Source organism: Astyanax mexicanus, chromosome 14 (assembly GCF_023375975.1).
Source record: "Astyanax mexicanus isolate ESR-SI-001 chromosome 14, AstMex3_surface, whole genome shotgun sequence".
Taxonomy (NCBI): Eukaryota; Metazoa; Chordata; class Actinopteri; order Characiformes; family Acestrorhamphidae; genus Astyanax; species Astyanax mexicanus.
The window spans coordinates 16,210,533-16,228,114 of NC_064421.1; the positions used below are offsets into that span (position 1 = coordinate 16,210,533).

Sequence of the window (17,582 nt, forward strand, 5' to 3'; positions counted from 1 at the left end):
AACTGAACGATCATCCACTTCACACGATAGAGCCTAACGCCACATCAGCCCAGGCAGGCGGGCGGGCGGGCGGGCAGGCGCTGAACGGTTAAATCGTTGCCGTAGCAAACAGGCAGGCAGGCAGGCAGCAGGTGGAGAAGAAGGCAACACGCACTGCACCCGTATTCAAATAAACCCCGCCCTCTGTGCGCGGATTGATTAGTAGTTCAGACCCAAAAGCAGCCCCCAGAACTGGCCAATCCGATCCCTTGATTTGCTTGCCAGTATGCGCTTCTGACAAATCCTCGCACAGAGGGCGGGAGTCTCTCCACCAATCAGCACGTGCGGTAGGCGGGGCTCGTCGGAAAACGGGTAGGTAAAAACTAACGTACATCAGCCCGCTCGCCTGAGAACGGCACGGCGTCGACAACTTCAGACAGCGGTTAAACGGAGCGCAGAGACGGTGGAAAAACTTCATTTTTTACGGGAACTATGTCTCTTCACAACCATTCCCCACACGAATCTCGCTAATTTACTTCTGCTGGATGTTCAGAAAGCTGGAAACGTTAGAGTGCCATTAGTAAATCGACGTTTGTAGCTTGTCGTTATTTAATTTTCCCTGTTTGTTTAAACCAGTGGTAAGTTAACGGACGCCGTTAGCTGGTGGTCAGCAGGACTGAGGAAGTGCTGTTTCAGACCGGGATGAGCGGGAGATGCTCGGTGTTCTCTGCCTTCTGCGGTGCACGGAAAGACTGCCACGGTGAAGCTCGTTAACCGAGTATTACTGGATAAATGACTGAGCAAAGTGTGTTTGACTCCAGCGGACTAAGCCAGCGGCTGCATGGGAAATGAACGTGGCCGGCAAACATCAACCCGATCTGTTAGAGCGACCTGCCAGCCTTTTAGTACCAACATGGGTAAGCGAATATTATCACTCGCCAAACTAATACAGCTGTGAGAATAGAAAACCAACTTACAGGGTTAATGTAACTGGTATCTGAATAAGACCTGTTTTTTCTTTAAATTATTAAATAAGCTAAAATTGTAACATTTTCTGCTGACATGACTAACCTAACTAACGTTAACTAACTTAACTATCTATCTATCTAGCAAGCTAGCTAACTAACTAACTGTTAGCTAACGTTAGTTAGTTAGCAAGCTAGTTAACGTTAGTTAACTTAACTAGTTAGCTAATATCTAGGTTAGCTGCCTAACGTCTGAGGTGATTTGTTGTAAGAGAGAGAACTATTAATAATAAATACGTTAAATAAAAGTAAAGTTAAGGTTATAGGTTACTTGTGTAACACTGGACGTTACAATAAGTATAAATTGATCAATAGTAACTTACTTAACGTACGCCAGAATATTGTCTCAACTAATTATGAATTTAAGTAACGTTAATCATCGCACACTTTTAGACTAGTGTTTTAGTTCATTACTATTTGCTAAATTCATAAGCATTAATATTCAGTAATGATTCATAAGGTCTTAATTAGAGTTACTTAAGACATTACGTAACCAAATAGTGTTTATTACTGTCGGAAGTAACGTTACTGTTAATATTTTTACACGCACAGAGCACACATACACACACACACACACACATATGGGAAAAAAGCTCGGGGAAAAAATAAGGGGCAACTTCAGTTTCTGACGCAGTTTCTCTGATTTTGCTATTTATAGGTATATGTTTGAGTAAAATGAACATTGTTATTTTATTCTATAAACTACGCACAACATTTATCCCAAATTACAAATATAAATATTATCATTTAGAGCCTTTATTTGCAGAAAATAAGATATGGCTGAAATAAAAAGATGCAGACTTCAGGCCTTAAATAATGCAAGAAAAAACAAGTTTATATTCATAAAGTTTTAAGAGTTTAGTGTATAATATTTGGTGGAATAACCCTGGTTTTTAATCTCAGTTTCCATGCATCTTGGCATGTTCTCCTCCACCAGTCTTGCACACTGCTTTTGGATAACTTTATGCCACTCTTGGTGCAAAAATTCGAGCAGTTCAGCTTGGTTCGCTGGCTTGTGATCCTCCATCTTCCTCTTGATTATATTCCAGAGGTTTCAATTTGGTAAAATCAAAGAAACTCTTTATACCCACTAATTTATGTTAATTGACTCTATTTACTAAGCACAACATTAATGGGCAATATAGAGATCATTGTGTGATCATCACTATATAAATGCTATGTAAATAAGTATTAGAGATATGTATACATTTCAGTGAGATTACAATTAATTTGCTTTGTTGTTTACATTTGCAAAATATGTTTTTTTTTTTATCATTTTGATCTGATAGCTGTTTGATCCATGTGACCAATATCAGAGTGAGAGACAGAGAGGGGTAGACCTCCAGCATACAATGACCTCTAGTTTTCTAGTGCAAAAGAAGAAAAACTCTTACATCTATTCTACATGCAGAAACCTGCTCTTAACATAAGACATGTATATAAAAAAAATAAGCGTCTGGAATTAACAGAAACAACCAATCAGATTGTGTATTTTTTACAGTGTAGTACCATGTAGTACAGACGACATATGGAATATTTCTGCCCTTACATCTATTCATAGAACTGTCTCTGATGTTTCCGATGAAAAAGCAGACACTGTACCTTGACAGCATCTTGAGAAATGTCCCAAAAGTCCCTTTTCTTAGAATTTAATCATATACTGGAGGTGAATTTGATAAGTGTGAAAGTGTGTCCTACCAGTTCATCAAATCACTATCTTAAAATGGAACTGCTATGGAGAGTTTTGTTGAAGGGCCATGCTCATTTTGAGGAGCTGGATTGCAGATTGAAAAAAAACACACACACATACTCTAAACCTTCAAAACTCCTATTCCTTTACTGTTTGATTAGCCATATCTAAATGTAATGCATTTAGTGCACAACGGTTGGTATGATAGGCACAATAAAAACTCTACTTCTTGCTACATTCAAACATTTCTTACAATGTATAGTATAAAAATCCAAAACAGCCCTTTAGATATCTGTGTTTACTGTCTAACTGAGTCTTTCAGCATTGACATGGTAATGAGTGCAAGGGCTGCAATGACATAATTGACAATGTAACTGCATTGCACTACAAAAAGTGATGGCAGAAACACAGTGGGAGCAGGTTAACAGCTTCTCACTCAACCAGTTTACACTCAGCTTGGTCACCAAAAAGAAGAACTCAACAGATTACATATTTTCTTATTAAATAAAAGAACATTTCACATTTAAACATTAAATAATCATTAGTTGCATGTGCAATAGACACATCATAAAATATGCTTTGTCACACAGCATTATTATGATCATGACATAATGTTAAGACCACCTCTTTTTCTACACTTACTGTACATTCTATCAGCTCCACTTGGCATATAGAAGCACTTTGTGGTTCTTTATTTAAAAATTGTAGTCCTTCTGTTTCTGTTTCTCTGCAAAGTCCTGTTTTTCAATAGTCAGGACTTCACAGGATCACCACAGAGCAGCTATTATTTGGGTGGTGGATCCCTCTCAGCACTGCAGTGACACTGGTATAGTGGTGGTGTGTTAGTGTATGTTCTCCTGATATGAGTGGATCAGACACAGCAGTACTGCTGGAGTTTTGTAAAGTCAGAGAAAGAAGCTCTAAATCTGTTGCTGCACAGTTGGTAATCTTCTATTCCTGCATCGCATCTCACAGGACACTGCCAACAGGATGCTGTTGGCTGGATAATTCTGTCTGGTGGACTATGTTCAGTTCAGCAGTGACACAGGTGTTTAAAAACCACAACAGCACTGTTGTGACTATGTGTTTAAAGTGTGAGTAAACTAACAGATTTTTACATAGTCCACGTTGCATTTGAAAGAACAAGTGATTTGTCCAACAAACCCAATGTATTCTTTTAAATTACACATTTTCTGTTCAAGCCTGGCTGGTGCACCCTAAGAGGTTGAAAATCAGTTCTGCCTAATGTTGATGCTCCCGCTGATCTAAAACAAAAAAAGAAATCCTCTGGTTGGCTCCTTCCCACCCTGCCTGTGCCTCACTAAGCCCCACCTCTGCACACTCCTTATGGACCCCCTAAAGTGTATTTTTAAAATGCGCTGAGAGGGCAGGAGACCCGCTGATTTTGAGGGTTGATGTACTCTTTGATTACAAAGAGCAGTAAAATCCCTAGGTCTAGAATCCCCAAAGCATCTTACTGCTTTAAGCTCATCTCAACTGGTAGAGAAAGAATTCATTGTAATGCTCAATCGACCATTTATGAAGGGTCTTGGCGCAAGGATGATTTAGGGAAAGCTAGTATATAATATACACTGCTCAAAAAAATAAAGGGAACACTCAAATAACACATCCTAGATCTGAATGAATGAAATATTCTCATTGAATACTTTGTTCTGTACAAAGTTGAATGTGCTGACAACAAAATCGCACAAAAATCATCAATGGAAATGAAATTTATTAACCAATGGAGGCCTGGATTTGGAGCCACACACAAAATTAAAGTGAAAAAACACACTACAGGCTGATCCAACTTTAATGTAATGTCCTTAAAACAAGTCAAAATGAGGCTCAGTATTGTGTGTGGCCTCCACGTGCCTGTATGACCTCCCTACAACGCCTGGGCATGCTCCTGATGAGGTGGCGGATGGTCTCCTGAGGGATCTCCTCCCAGACCTGGACTAAAGCATCCGCCAACTCCTGGACAGTCTGTGGTGCAACGTGACATTGGTGGATGGAGCGAGACATGATGTCCCAGATGTGCTCAATCGGATTCAGGTCTGGGGAACGGGCGGGCCAGTCCATAGCTTCAATGCCTTCATCTTGCAGGAACTGCTGACACACTCCAGCCATATGAGGTCTAGCATTGTCCCGCATTAGGAGGAACCCAGGGCCAACCGCACCAGCATACGGTCTCACAAGGGGTCTGAGGATCTCATCTCGGTACCTAATGGCAGTCAGGCTAGCTCTGGTGAGCACATGCAGCCCGTGCAGCCCTCCAAAGAAATGCCACCCCACACCATTACTGACCCACTGCCAAACCGGCCATGCTGAAGGATGTTGCAGGCAGCAGACCGCTCTCCACGGCGTCTCCAGACTCTGTCACGTCTGTCATGTGCTCAGTGTGAACCTGCTTTCATCTTTGAAGAGCACAAGGCGCCAGTGGCGAATTTGCCAATCCTGGTGTTCTCTGGCAAATGCCAAGCGTCCTGCACGGTGTTGGGCTGTGAGCACAACCCCCATCTGTGGACGTTGGGCCCTCATACCATCCTCATGGAGTCGGTTTCTAACCGTTTGTGCAGACACATGCACATTTGTGGCCTGCTGGAGGTCATTTTGCAGGGCTCTGGCAGTGCTCCTCCTGTTCCTTCTTGCACAAAGGCGGAGGTAGCGGTCCTGCTGCTGGGTTGTTGCCCTCCTATGGCCTCCTCCAAGTCTCCTGGTGTACTGGCCTGTCTCCTAGTAGCGCCTCCAGCCTCTGGACACTACGTTGACAGACACAGCAAACCTTCTTGCCACAGCTCGCATTGATGTGCCATTCTGGATGAGCTGCACTACCTGAGCCACTTGTGGGGGTTGTAGAGTCCGTCTCATGCTACCACGAGTGTGAAAGCACCACCCACATTCCAAACTGACCAAAACATCAGCCAGACAGCATAGGTTCTGAGAAGTGGTCTGTGGTCCCCACCTGCAGAACCACTCCTTTATTAAGTGTGTCTTGCTAATTGCCAATAATTTCCACCTGTTGTCTATTCTATTTGCACAACAGCAGGTGAAATTGATTGTCAATCAGTGTTGCTTCCTAAGTGGACAGTTTAATTTCACAGAAGTTTGATGTACTTGGAGTTTTATTGTGTTATTTGAGTGTTCCCTTTATTTTTTTGAGCAGTGTATATATAGCACCAAGACTGAGAAACTGAGAAACTGTTCTGTAAATAAGGTCTTCCAATTATTGAAACATTATATATGTTTCAATAATTGGAAGACCTTATTTACAGAACAGTTTCTCAGTCTTGGTGCTGCTGCCCCCCTGCTCTGCGCTTTTTAAGAATTTCCCTGCTTTAACACACCCCTGCTACTCTGAAAGGGCTTTTTAATGAGCGGATTAGTGGGATCAGGTGTGTTGGAAGCATGGAAACCCTAAATGTATGATGTTCGGTAGAGAGTGCTTTACATGAATTGCTAAATTTAGGGTAGGTACTGAATATTTAGAAACTAAAATTATTCATTTGAATATAGCAAGTAAACACAGAATTATTTACACCAAACAATGATGTATCTAAGGCCACCTGCGATTCTAATTGCATATATTTAGGCTATTTTATTTATGCACTGGTAAAAAAAAAAAAATAATAATAAAAAAACTGATTAATTGTTTGGTTGAGGCCAAAAATGTCAATTTTGGTGCATTTTTTTGAGGATTTTATATAGTTCATATTGATATCATAATTAAATTGTATTGACCATTTTAATTAATATATTATGGTATTAATTTTGGCCACATCACCCAACTCTAAAAATAGCATTAAAGTTTCACAATATTATAAAAGTATCATAATACTGCCATGTACTCTGTATTGTAATAAAAAAATCATATCATCATCCATCATAATAGCAGTATTCGGTTTGAAAGCAGTCTATTTTGTATATGTTTTAATGTCTAATTTGAAGCTATTAGGGTGTTTTTTGTATAATTGTTTGTTTGCAGTTTAGATGCATGCACTGCTTGAAATTATTAATATAAATGTTTAAAATACTGTTCATGTAAATGTAACCCTGAAATACACACTCCTTTTTAGACACATGAAGACCAAGATTTAAGTAATTAGCTGGTGATTTAAACCCAGCGTGCGAAATGCTAAACTCTGCAGTGCCGTGGTCCTCCAGGACTGGAGTGTGCCACTCCTGGCTTAACCTGTGTAATGCTGACAGCCAGAACAGTTAATCCTCAATGAGCCATCACCAGAGCGGGATGTGTGAACACTGTTCACATTTTGCCTGACAATCAGACAGAACTCGGGAGAGGAGGTGAGATGCACAAGTTTTCATCTTGTGTACGAATGTGTGATTGAAAAAGATGCCCTTTGATTACAGACTGATGATTAAAGAGGAATATGATGGCCACTGCTGGACAGGGGACTTTAAAATGGAAGGTCAGAGGGCTCTATCTTTGTATGGATGTCCTTAGATATGCAATCAGTATTTTTCTACAGCTTTCTACTGAGGAGCTGCGATATTAGATGCCTTAAATAGCACAAGCTGTAGGTGCTGCAGCTCACAGGGAAACTGGCATGGAAGGCTGTGGCCAGCACTTGTGACTGGATTGGCTTTAGGTTGTTCAGTGTACCAGTGGTTTAAATTAGATTAGAATTTTGACATGAGCATTTTTGCACAAGCATTGACAAGTCTCTAAAGATCTGCATTGATTGAGAGCAATTAGGGAGCAATTTGATGTTGCTGCACCCGTTCCTCTACATGATTTTTCAGTCTGAAAAGAATCTGATTTGAGCTTGTAGTACTGGGGCTGTAATTAATGGATTCCTGTCACATCAGTCTTTAAAATCCAAGCCACGTTTATAGCTGTCTTGTGTGAAGGATGGCTTTGTCATTTTTTTGGCCATTGTGGCTGAAACACCCCAGCATATCTATCAGAAGAACATTTATTGAAGAAATTGCACGATAGCGTAGCTTTCAAACACTAGACGTTCTAAAGGTACAACATTGATCAATCTATTTTCTAATGTGGCTAGTGCGTACAAATTCCAGTGACCAGCTGAGTTCTCTTAGAGTGCGATTATGTTTGTAGTTTAAATTGCTTTGATCTGAAGCAAAGCAGAAAAATTATAAATAGCTGTAACTTTTCTTGCAGATTTTAAGGTTCACACTGATATATTAGACATTGAATTTAAACATGTACACACATATTATGTAAGTAGGAGTGGGTGATCTGGTAAAAATATGTTATTTTTGTTCAGCAGTGGTTTTCCTCCAGGCACTCTGCTATGCAGGCCATATTTGCCCAGTCTCTTTCTCACAGTGAAGTCATGAATACCATAGCTGAGACAAGTAAGGCCTGCAGTTCTTTGAATGTAGTTGTGGGGTCTTCTGTGACCTCTTGGATGAGTTGTTGCTGTGCTCTTCGGGTAATTTTGGTCGGTCAGCCACTTCTGGGAAGGTTTCCCGCGGTTTTACATTTTTGCCATTTATGAATAATGGCTCCCACTGTTGTTCGCTGGAGTCCCTAAACTTTAGAAATTACTTTAACTTTTCCAGACTGATATATCTCAATTGATTTATCAGTGTGAAAGCAGCTTGATGCTGCACATTATATGTAAAATGAATATGTAAATGCATTATTATACTATTACAGTATCATTGTATGAATGTCACAAAGCAAGCAAGCAGTCAGGACAGTACATTTGAAGAACCTTATATTTATTTGTTTTATTATTAGAGTGTAATTGTTTTATAATGTTTTATAAAAGTGTATGCAAGCTTAATTTGAATTCTTTTATGCAGGCTCTATTTATTGAATGTCATGCAGTTTGGCAACCTACTTTTTTTGTAGAACATTGAAATTTATAAACATAAAATTGCAGATGGGCAGTTTTGTAGTGTTTTCCCAGCAAAGCAGAATTTTTCCACAGCCATTTATTAAGTCAGCCAAGGGACCGAAAAGTTTACCCCAAACAGCTGCTCAAAGATACGTGCAGATCCTGTGAAATTATGAGTATGGTGATGAGTGTTCTTGGAAAGTTAATGAACATTGTGTCTGGTCTTGCATAACGTATGTGTTAACCTCTTGATAGATGGTGCATTTGGTAACAACAAAGTCCTTCCAAACTACATTAATAATGATTTGTTCACACCTGTGAATGATTTAAGACATTTAAGACATCAGTTATTTTATACAAACTGCCAAATATTTCATACAGCTGTCTGCTGTTTCCCTAATTATCAATTGCATTTGTCATGCAGATCACAATACATTATACTTTACTCTGCAGGACTGTCCTACCCACCAAAACAGCTATTAGTTTACTGCATTGGTCCTTACATTCAGATTAGTTTAACTAGTGGTCAGAACCTGTAAAGCAGATTTTATACATTTCTATAAGTTTTCGATATTTTCAATGTTTTTTTCATTGATAATTAACTAAAGTTCTTCTGTATGCTCAGTGGAGCTGAAAATAGATAATTGATGTAGAAACATGCAGGTGGTCATAATGTTATGCTTGATCTGTGTATAATGATATAATGCTACAGTACAGTAAGTGATCTGACAGTTGCTTTGATTTTATAAATGAACATCTGATATGTATACATAACTGTATCTTGTCCAGAATAACAATGAATGCAATTTATAAAAGTATATTCTAGAATGTAAAATCATGGAACTGGAATAAAGCAAAACATACTTCTGGATGAGGCTGGCTTTATCCTAAAGAAACTTTCCAATGTCTTTCAGCAAGGCTCTCATAAACAGTAATGTTTAATTTTGTACTGCTGAAACTGATTTATGATTCACAGGAAAAAAGTGCAGAATTTTCAAATAATTCTCATTTGGACATCAAAAAATTAGTAAATCCTTATAGAGTAAAATTATACATGGCCACATGACTAATTATTTTAACTGACTTGTTTGTAATTGATGACTAAAGAATGGATGAATGGATGGATAGATTACATTTAACCTGTATGAAAAAATGAAAAAAGGGGGAAACTCTCTTTTACAAACTGGTTATCTAATACAAACTAGAGCAAACAGACAAGAGGGTGCCCTGTGTTTCCCAGATCCAGAAAACACGCTAAAGAACTGCAGTAATTTGAAGTCACACTACCGATTTTCCAGTCGCCAACTGTTTTTGTAAATTGCTAACAAAACCCTTAAGTCAAAGGCAAATCGGCAGTCACTGTGTGTGAAAGACTGAAAAATGCAGTGTGAGAGCTTGCCAAGTGATTGCTGAAGCCTCACAAGTCGGCAACAAATATCAAGCAGGTTGGATGTCTGGACCTGTCAACGACTGTAAATCCGGCAGTGTGAAAAGGGTTGTGAGTGCAAGACAAGGGGTAAGGGAAAATCTGAGGGTGGAGTTATACACACCTGTCTTTATCTATTTTCTCATCCATATTCTTTTCTTTTTTTCTCTGTTTTCATTGCAAATTCTCACACAGATCTCTTGTATCGCTTGTTACTTACTAGACACTAATTTTGAAAATTAATTATAGCATTACATCTGCTGTTGCATGTGTTTTTGGATAGTAGCCAGGCTTGCTGTGTGAAAGGCTTCCTCCTGGTGAAAGATTGTGTAATTCATAGTCCTGTCATGATAATTTTTTGTGGACGACATATGGACCCAGAAATTATTGCGATAAACGATATTTTTGTAATTTTAAGACTATTAAATGCCACTGACATAATGACAGAATAGCATAAAAATGCAAGTATTCCCTTTTTAAAGACAACAAAATTTGAATTAATCATTTGTTATAATTAGTTTGGGAATTATATACTTATTTCTTCACCTACTTTAGTCCACACTCTGTGTATGAAGTCACAGTTATTGAAACATGACTGGCTAAAATACTGTTCGTCGTTATATATGTGAACAAATATACAAAAAACACAGTAGACAACATTACGATTATCAAAAATGATTTGAGGTCATGATTATTTATTGTACAATAAATCGATATTGCAATTATTGGGACAGGCCTAGTAATTCATGATCCTGTTTTGTGTCGTGTGCAAACCATAAATGACTGACCAATTCCCAATTACAAGAAAAAAAAGTTGTGTAGTCTAAAGTGTGCACTGAACAAGTGTAAACACAACTTAAAACAGAACATAGTCTACATTATGTCTCCAACAGTTATTTTGTTTATAGTGTTCAACAACACTAACATTAAACGACTGACTTCTATAGAAGAGCTTAATTCCTGAGGTCAAGATGTATTTTAGTTTTTTATTAGAGAAAATCTGTTCATATCATGCATGCAACACAAACATCTTAGATGATAAATTAGGCATTTTTGTCAATATGTTGACATTTGTTTTACCTCTAGTGCATTTCCATACACTGAAATAATGCATTATATTTACCTGAACCTTACTTGAATGAAATGCCCTCAGTAATTGATGTAGTTCATTCTGAACTGGAATTGAAGCTGCTTGGAGGCATGAATCATTTAGATCTATATGTAGGGAGATGCATGGACTGCACGTTTTGATTCCCCTGAGGCATTATGAAATAAGACCTGCTGCCTATCTTTACCTTCAACAAAATAGAGTTTTCATTTTGTGGCTGGTGCCCTTCCAATGCATAGCAATGACTTAGCAATGAGTTCTTCAGTTATTACTGCAAATAGATTTCATAAATTCCATATTTTCAACAGTGGCCAGCAGTTGATTATTGCAAATATTGTTGCAAATGAGTTTTGTGTACTGTTTGTGACTTTGGGAGAATGGGGATTTGCTAATATGAGGCATCATGAATAGTGGTAGACTGATTAATCGGTCAGCTGATTGTTCAGGCAGACTAATTGCATTTTTGAAAAGGCAGAAAATCTTACATAGTTTTTTTTACTGTTATTTTACTTTATTATTTATTTTTTATTATTTATTATTATTTACTGCACTGCAGACAGAGGGCTTACAGGAAACAAATCAGTGCGAAAAACAGTGTTTAGTAAATGTTCGTTCAAGTTTAGCAATTTGATGTCTAAATTATTATTGATTCAACAGTATTTTATCAATAGCAAAAAAAAACAAAAAAAAACATTGATGCCAGAATTCTGTATAATCAACTTCCTCTATAAATATTGTAAATTAAACATTGTTATGCTTCTGCTGGGAGCATGTTTTTTACCCTTAGTCCTAATGTTTAATTTTGGCACATTACTACTCCAAATGTTTACCATGCTTATTGTCTTGTAGTGTTATATTTCTTGTTTTCAGGATTAGAAGTCATACTTACAACTGGGCATGTGTTGTTAGCAGGGCCCCATCCAGCAGTATTAGCTATGTGCACAATAAATCATTAGGTGTGCCATTTCACTGGCTTACGCTAATCCTCCTCAGTGGCTTTTTACACCGCTATCACACCTACAGACAAGCTGTAATAAATCTCCACCAGCAAATGATTCTGCAATTATTCCACAGATCAAGTGGATGGCACTGTATTAATGCTGTCCTCATATGTTTACTGACCCAATAAAAGGGCCTCTAGCCTTCCATCATTATTCTTCCCCGCCCCATATTTGCTCTTCTGCTCATTTCTATTTTGATTCAGGACAGGTGTGAATTTTAATGCACATCTTGGCATTTTAAAATTAAGCTTGTTGTGTCTTTCCTAAAGATGTTGATGTTTTAAAGACAATAAGAATAATTGCTAAATAAAAGATGGTGATTAAGATGACACTGGTGATGAAATCATTTGTCTTTGTCAGATTTCATATTAATATTGATTATGTGGAGGTCTTTCAAATTAAATGTCACCAGGTTGTGCACATACTGTAGTGAGGAAAGGCAATGAGATGTAAGAGGCTACATACACTGACATGATAATATCCTGTCCTATGACTTTTGATAAAGGATTCTTATTTTTTCCTACTTGCCCGTGTTGACTGCATAGTGGCAATTAGGATTAATAGGCACTTTTGAGTCAAGATTCAAGTAAAGATTAGTAATGGTATTTGTACTTGATATTGGCAGAAAAACTGGTATTGTTGCATCCATACTAAAAAGGTGCAGGATTGAAGGTGGCCGTCATTTCTCATCATCATTGTAGGGATTACCCTCTGGGATAGAGAAAATCTATTATACACTTCACAGCTAAGAGCTACCAGTTAGTCATAAAGGTAAAACAATTAGCCTCAATGCATGTGAATATTTTCCCAGTCAGATTTGGTGAACAGTTGTTGAATGTAGGTAGATCAGATTTACATTAAGCTGCTAAAGTGACTGTATATTGTTTTATATTTTTAAAAAGTCACATAGTGTGACATAAATGCCAATGATTCCCTTTTAAATGACTCTTTGGAATAAACAGTTACCTCTTAATCCTGTTGTAAAAGCTATTTTCACTTGTCCTAGCTGTGGGGAAGATGATATTCTTGGCTAAGAGAGTGAGAGAACCAGCCCTGAAGCAGTGTAACATTATCAGGTCTGATCTCCAGTCAGCAGTTGACCTCCAGTCTCCTTCTAAAATTGCTTTGATTGAGGCAAGCCAGTGCCCAGATTCTTAGAGAAGATGCTGTGACAGACTTTGCTGCACAAATCAAACAGCAAAGTGTGGATTGTTTTAATTAGCAATTATAATATAATTGCTAATTAATTATATGAACCTTTTAGCAGGAAAACAGACTCTTTTTATGAAGAGGTAGAAAACTGAGTAAACTAATTCCACGTGTGATAAGTGATGCTCACCTTTTTAGTTCATTTCATTTTTGCCAGTAAAACATAAAAGTGAACTGCCATTTGATTTGATACACAGCACCGCCAGGGGACGAGGCAGTAGGCAAGAGTGTGGGTCTTCTGCCGGGTTTAAAAAAAATCATATTTATATATTTTGTGACACCAAAAATGCTTTTTTGTCATTTTCAGTTAAAGAATTTCAGTTCCGAATATTTGGTGCACCCCAAATTAAATTAAAGACCTTAATGTGATGCTAGCTTGAAATCACGTTGTCCCTCAGACTGAGGTAGCCTACTAGATAGAAAAGCGGAGCAGAAAGTGTCAGTAGATACATGACACTTGCTGCTTGGTTGAGTTTACCACATCTGCTCCTCATCAGCTCCCATGTTTCCTATGCTGCATTGCAAAGCTGTTGCGATGTGTAGCATGGGAAACAGTGTTCAGTGTTTCTGAGCAGTGATTTTATGCAGCAAGGCCTGCTCTCTGGGGCTTCTCCTGATTCTGCACTGTCTTTATAACCTTTACAGTGAAACACAAGATATATTCAGCCTGGCAAAGAGCTGCACAATCTCTCCAGCCAAAAACATCCATCCAGAACTCATCGAATATTCTACTAAAAGAATATGATATGAGTACTGATATGGGTGTGTTTTGTAGTGGTTTACATGGCAAAACACATTCCAGACACTGTCAAATCCATGGTGGGGTGCACTTGCATCTATATTTTAAAGTGAAGGCTATTTTAAGCAAATCTAAACAATCAAAACATTTTGACCACTCAGTAAAAAAAGTCAGTATATGCACACTGGTGCAGTGGTGCATGTTAAGATCTAGAACATATAGTACTGTGTAGTAGTTTTTGGGCATCAACACACATTATCACTTTAGTACAGATGCCAGTAGTAACTGCTAACTGCACCAATTTCCTAAAGTCAGGTAGTTAAGGTAAGGCAGTTTATTAGAACTGTTCTATGAAGACTCCTTCTTTGTAGCTTATTGGTAATAGTTAAGGAACCTCCTAAGAGTGCTGCAGGAAGGCTGTAAATGACAGCAAACTTAAACTTTATTTCCCACATACATCAAAAGAGAGAGCAAATCATACTGCAGACTGAACACGTGACATATTAAGGCTGGAGGTAGAGCCACGTTTTCAAAACCTTTATTGAGCTTAAACTAATTTATTGTTTTACATTGATATTGGGATATCCACACAAGTTTTGCCCATAATCTGTACAAAATCCCAATTGCCCTAGGTGTTGGAAATCATGCATGTAGCCATACCAACATTAGTAAATGAATGGTTGGTAAAGAGCTTAATAAATCTGTCATACAATTATACAAGGATGCCACTATTGCAGCAAGTCAGCTACCTAAACCTTTTGCACAGAGCTGTATATTTGACAGATTGGTCAGGCTGGGGTAAAGACCTTTTGGCCAGACAAGTTGGAGCATGTCTGGTGGGCTGTTCTCAACTGACAGTGGTCTGAGGAGAGGTATACCATGAAAAAGTGACAGGATTTTGACCCAGTGCTCATTGATGTGTGAGAGTAACAATGCAATCTCATCTGAGTCAAACTGACAAAAAGGCTACTGTGGCTCAAGTTACATCCATTTTTAATGAAGGTTACAGGAGGAATGTGTCACAACACACAGTACACAGTACATCACACCCTGCCATGATGGCGACTGTGTAGCCACAGACCAGTCAGAGTGGCCAAACTAAGTCAAACAAATCCAATGCTGTGCAAATAAGTGTTTCTTACCACATAGGCTGGACCAAGCCTAAACCAATGTTCATGATTTTGTGTGTGTATACATTATATATTTATATAGGTCCAATTCATTTCAAACTGCAGTTTACAGAGCGAGCTATAGAACCTTCCTGCATGAGATTGTTGTCAGTTAGGTGGAAAGGGGAGTTGGATTTCCACAAAATACTGGTTGTTTTTCTTCTTCTGTTGTTAATGGGTGACCCTGTTGATTAATTGTTGAGGCAGAATATTGTTAATTAGTAGGAATGTACTGAAATAAAACTTTTTGGCTGAAAACCAAACTGTACAAAATGGAACATTGAGCCGAAGGCTGTATGCAGAATGTCATATACTCTGAATACAGCAGTGCTCTGACATGCAACACCAGGGTAGGAGACAGGCGGAGAGTGGGCCAAACACCACTGCTGAAAACTATCCTATGGTAAAAAGAAAGCTGCAATGTTATTTTGTCTGCCATTTTCAGTTACCAAATATTCGCTGCATCCCTATTAAATAGCCTTACTCAAGGTGTGACATGATAATTACAATATCATATGATGCTCATGACCCTAATAATGTTTACTAACCTTAATATTAATGATTTATTTATTTAGAATTTTTTTCATTTATATTCCAGTTTCAATGTTTGCATTGAAATGCAGATAATTGTTTTTAAAAGGTTTTATCTGCATTATTATGCTGTTATTTTATTTTATTTTACTGGCATTAAAATGACAGTAATATTCTTTAGTGCAATTATTTTTAGGACAGTATATACCGTCCAAACAAATAAAGTTATCGTGTCATGCCTACCTGCAACTTCCAGTAATTGTTCAGAACCAAGTGTCAGAACCATTGGAAAATAGAGTTTTTAAGCTGCAGACAAACAGAACAATGGTTCAGTTGAACTAGGGTTTTGGGCAGACCAAACATGGACCAAAGAGAAAAATTAAAAGGGCCAGACCAAACAAGGTAGGCATAAAAGCACCCTTAGAAACTGCATCTTGGAGCAGTGGAAAAAGGACACCTGGTCTCATGAGTCCTGTTTATTTTCATATCAGGTGGATGACAGGCATTGTTTACTCTTGGGATGTGCTGAAATAAGAAGTCCCATCAGTGGGTGTTTTACCTAAAAAAAAAAAAAAAAAAGAATCTTTATTTTAAAAGAAGCTGATGCTAAAATCTGCCACCTTCAGAGGTCTTGTGGAGTTCTACAGCGTAGTAGTAGTAGTAGGCAGGTGATGGTATGTTTATATTGGTTGGGTTCTAATCCTGTTGCCCTTATGTGATAATTGTTCATTAGCCAACAATTGTTGTTTGTTGTGAAATGATCACATGGGTCAGCAGGCCAGCAGTGAAGTTTATAATAGGGTGTAGCCTCGCAGAGATTTGCTGGAGTGTGCTAGCTGTGCCGCTCTAGCAGAGCAGTTTGAATCCCAGGAGGTGCACATACAGAGCCAACTGGTGATCCCCTAGTGCATACTGTACCAGTGTTCTCACAGAGTCAAACCATGACTCAAAACTTTGATTAATTATCCTCTCCCTCAGGAGCTAGAGGGGGAGTCACTTGACCTAAATCTCTGTGTCTCATGGGAGAAATGCTCCCGGTGCCAGGAAAGAGAACTAGGCCCGGACAAAGTGGCTCTAGATCTAGTAGCAACTACAAGAATCAATGTCATCCTCACAGGGACCTGCAAGTGTGAATATAATTAAAACATTTGTGTCACATCTATCGTTTTAATGTGATCTTTTCTATTAAAAAAACGCAGTCTTTTTGTATTGTGTTTTGTCATAGCAAGGTCAGTACAGAGACGGACAGAATTGCTGACAGCGAGGATCTCTATAAATTAGGCAGTGAGGCACAGGCAGTTGTGCTCAGATTGCTTTTGACACTCTACTTACTCGAATTCCCACTTGAAGAAAGATTGGTTCCAGGATGGGAAATCTACTTTCCTCCATTTTCTCCGTTCACGATCATTACAGACCTGTTTATATTTCACTCACGTTCTGTGGAATATTTTTCAATTTAACAGCTACAGGAATGTGCTCTTGGGATTAATTTCTGAGTGTAACTAAATTAACTCAGCCTGTAAAGCTTCTTGTTATCTGTCCTTTGCGCCTTATTTTCCTGAAACAACATTTCAAAGTGTTGCAGACCTGAAAGGGAGTTTTCTGTAGTATATTTTTAATTAACCCCTTCAAGCAGACAAGCCTCAGTCCCAACCCAGAAGAAAAATTAAGCCTCTGTGATCTGGTTGTAGTGAAAACCCAATAAATCACACCATTTACACTCAAACATGCAGTTGATGCTTCCTGTTTAGGGATATCTTGATCTAAACCACTTATTACAGTGACCATTCTAGACATAATTTATAATGGTTTCACACCAGCACTATTTGGTTTGGTTAAAACAGACACTGGTTATAGTGTGGTATGTTTTGTCA

At 38.3% G+C, this 17,582-nt stretch overlaps 1 protein-coding gene across 7 annotated transcripts in view; it reads left to right on the top strand.

The window, feature by feature from the left end:
- The first annotated feature begins 359 nt into the window (after window positions 1-359).
- Window positions 360-17,582, top strand: part of sntg2 (syntrophin, gamma 2) — a 70,177-nt gene continuing 52,954 nt past the window's right edge. For 5 of the 7 annotated variants that reach the window (XR_007424076.1, XM_015607901.3, XM_022673058.2 and 2 more), the window contains exon 1: window positions 360-896. Coding sequence is in view for 6 of the 7 variants with exons in the window: in XM_022673058.2 (XP_022528779.2) it covers window positions 821-896 (76 nt within the window). In the remaining variant the exon portion in view is untranslated. The remainder of the gene's footprint in view (window positions 897-17,582) is intronic. The other 2 variants (XM_022673057.2, XM_007257436.4) reach the window with 2 other exon arrangements.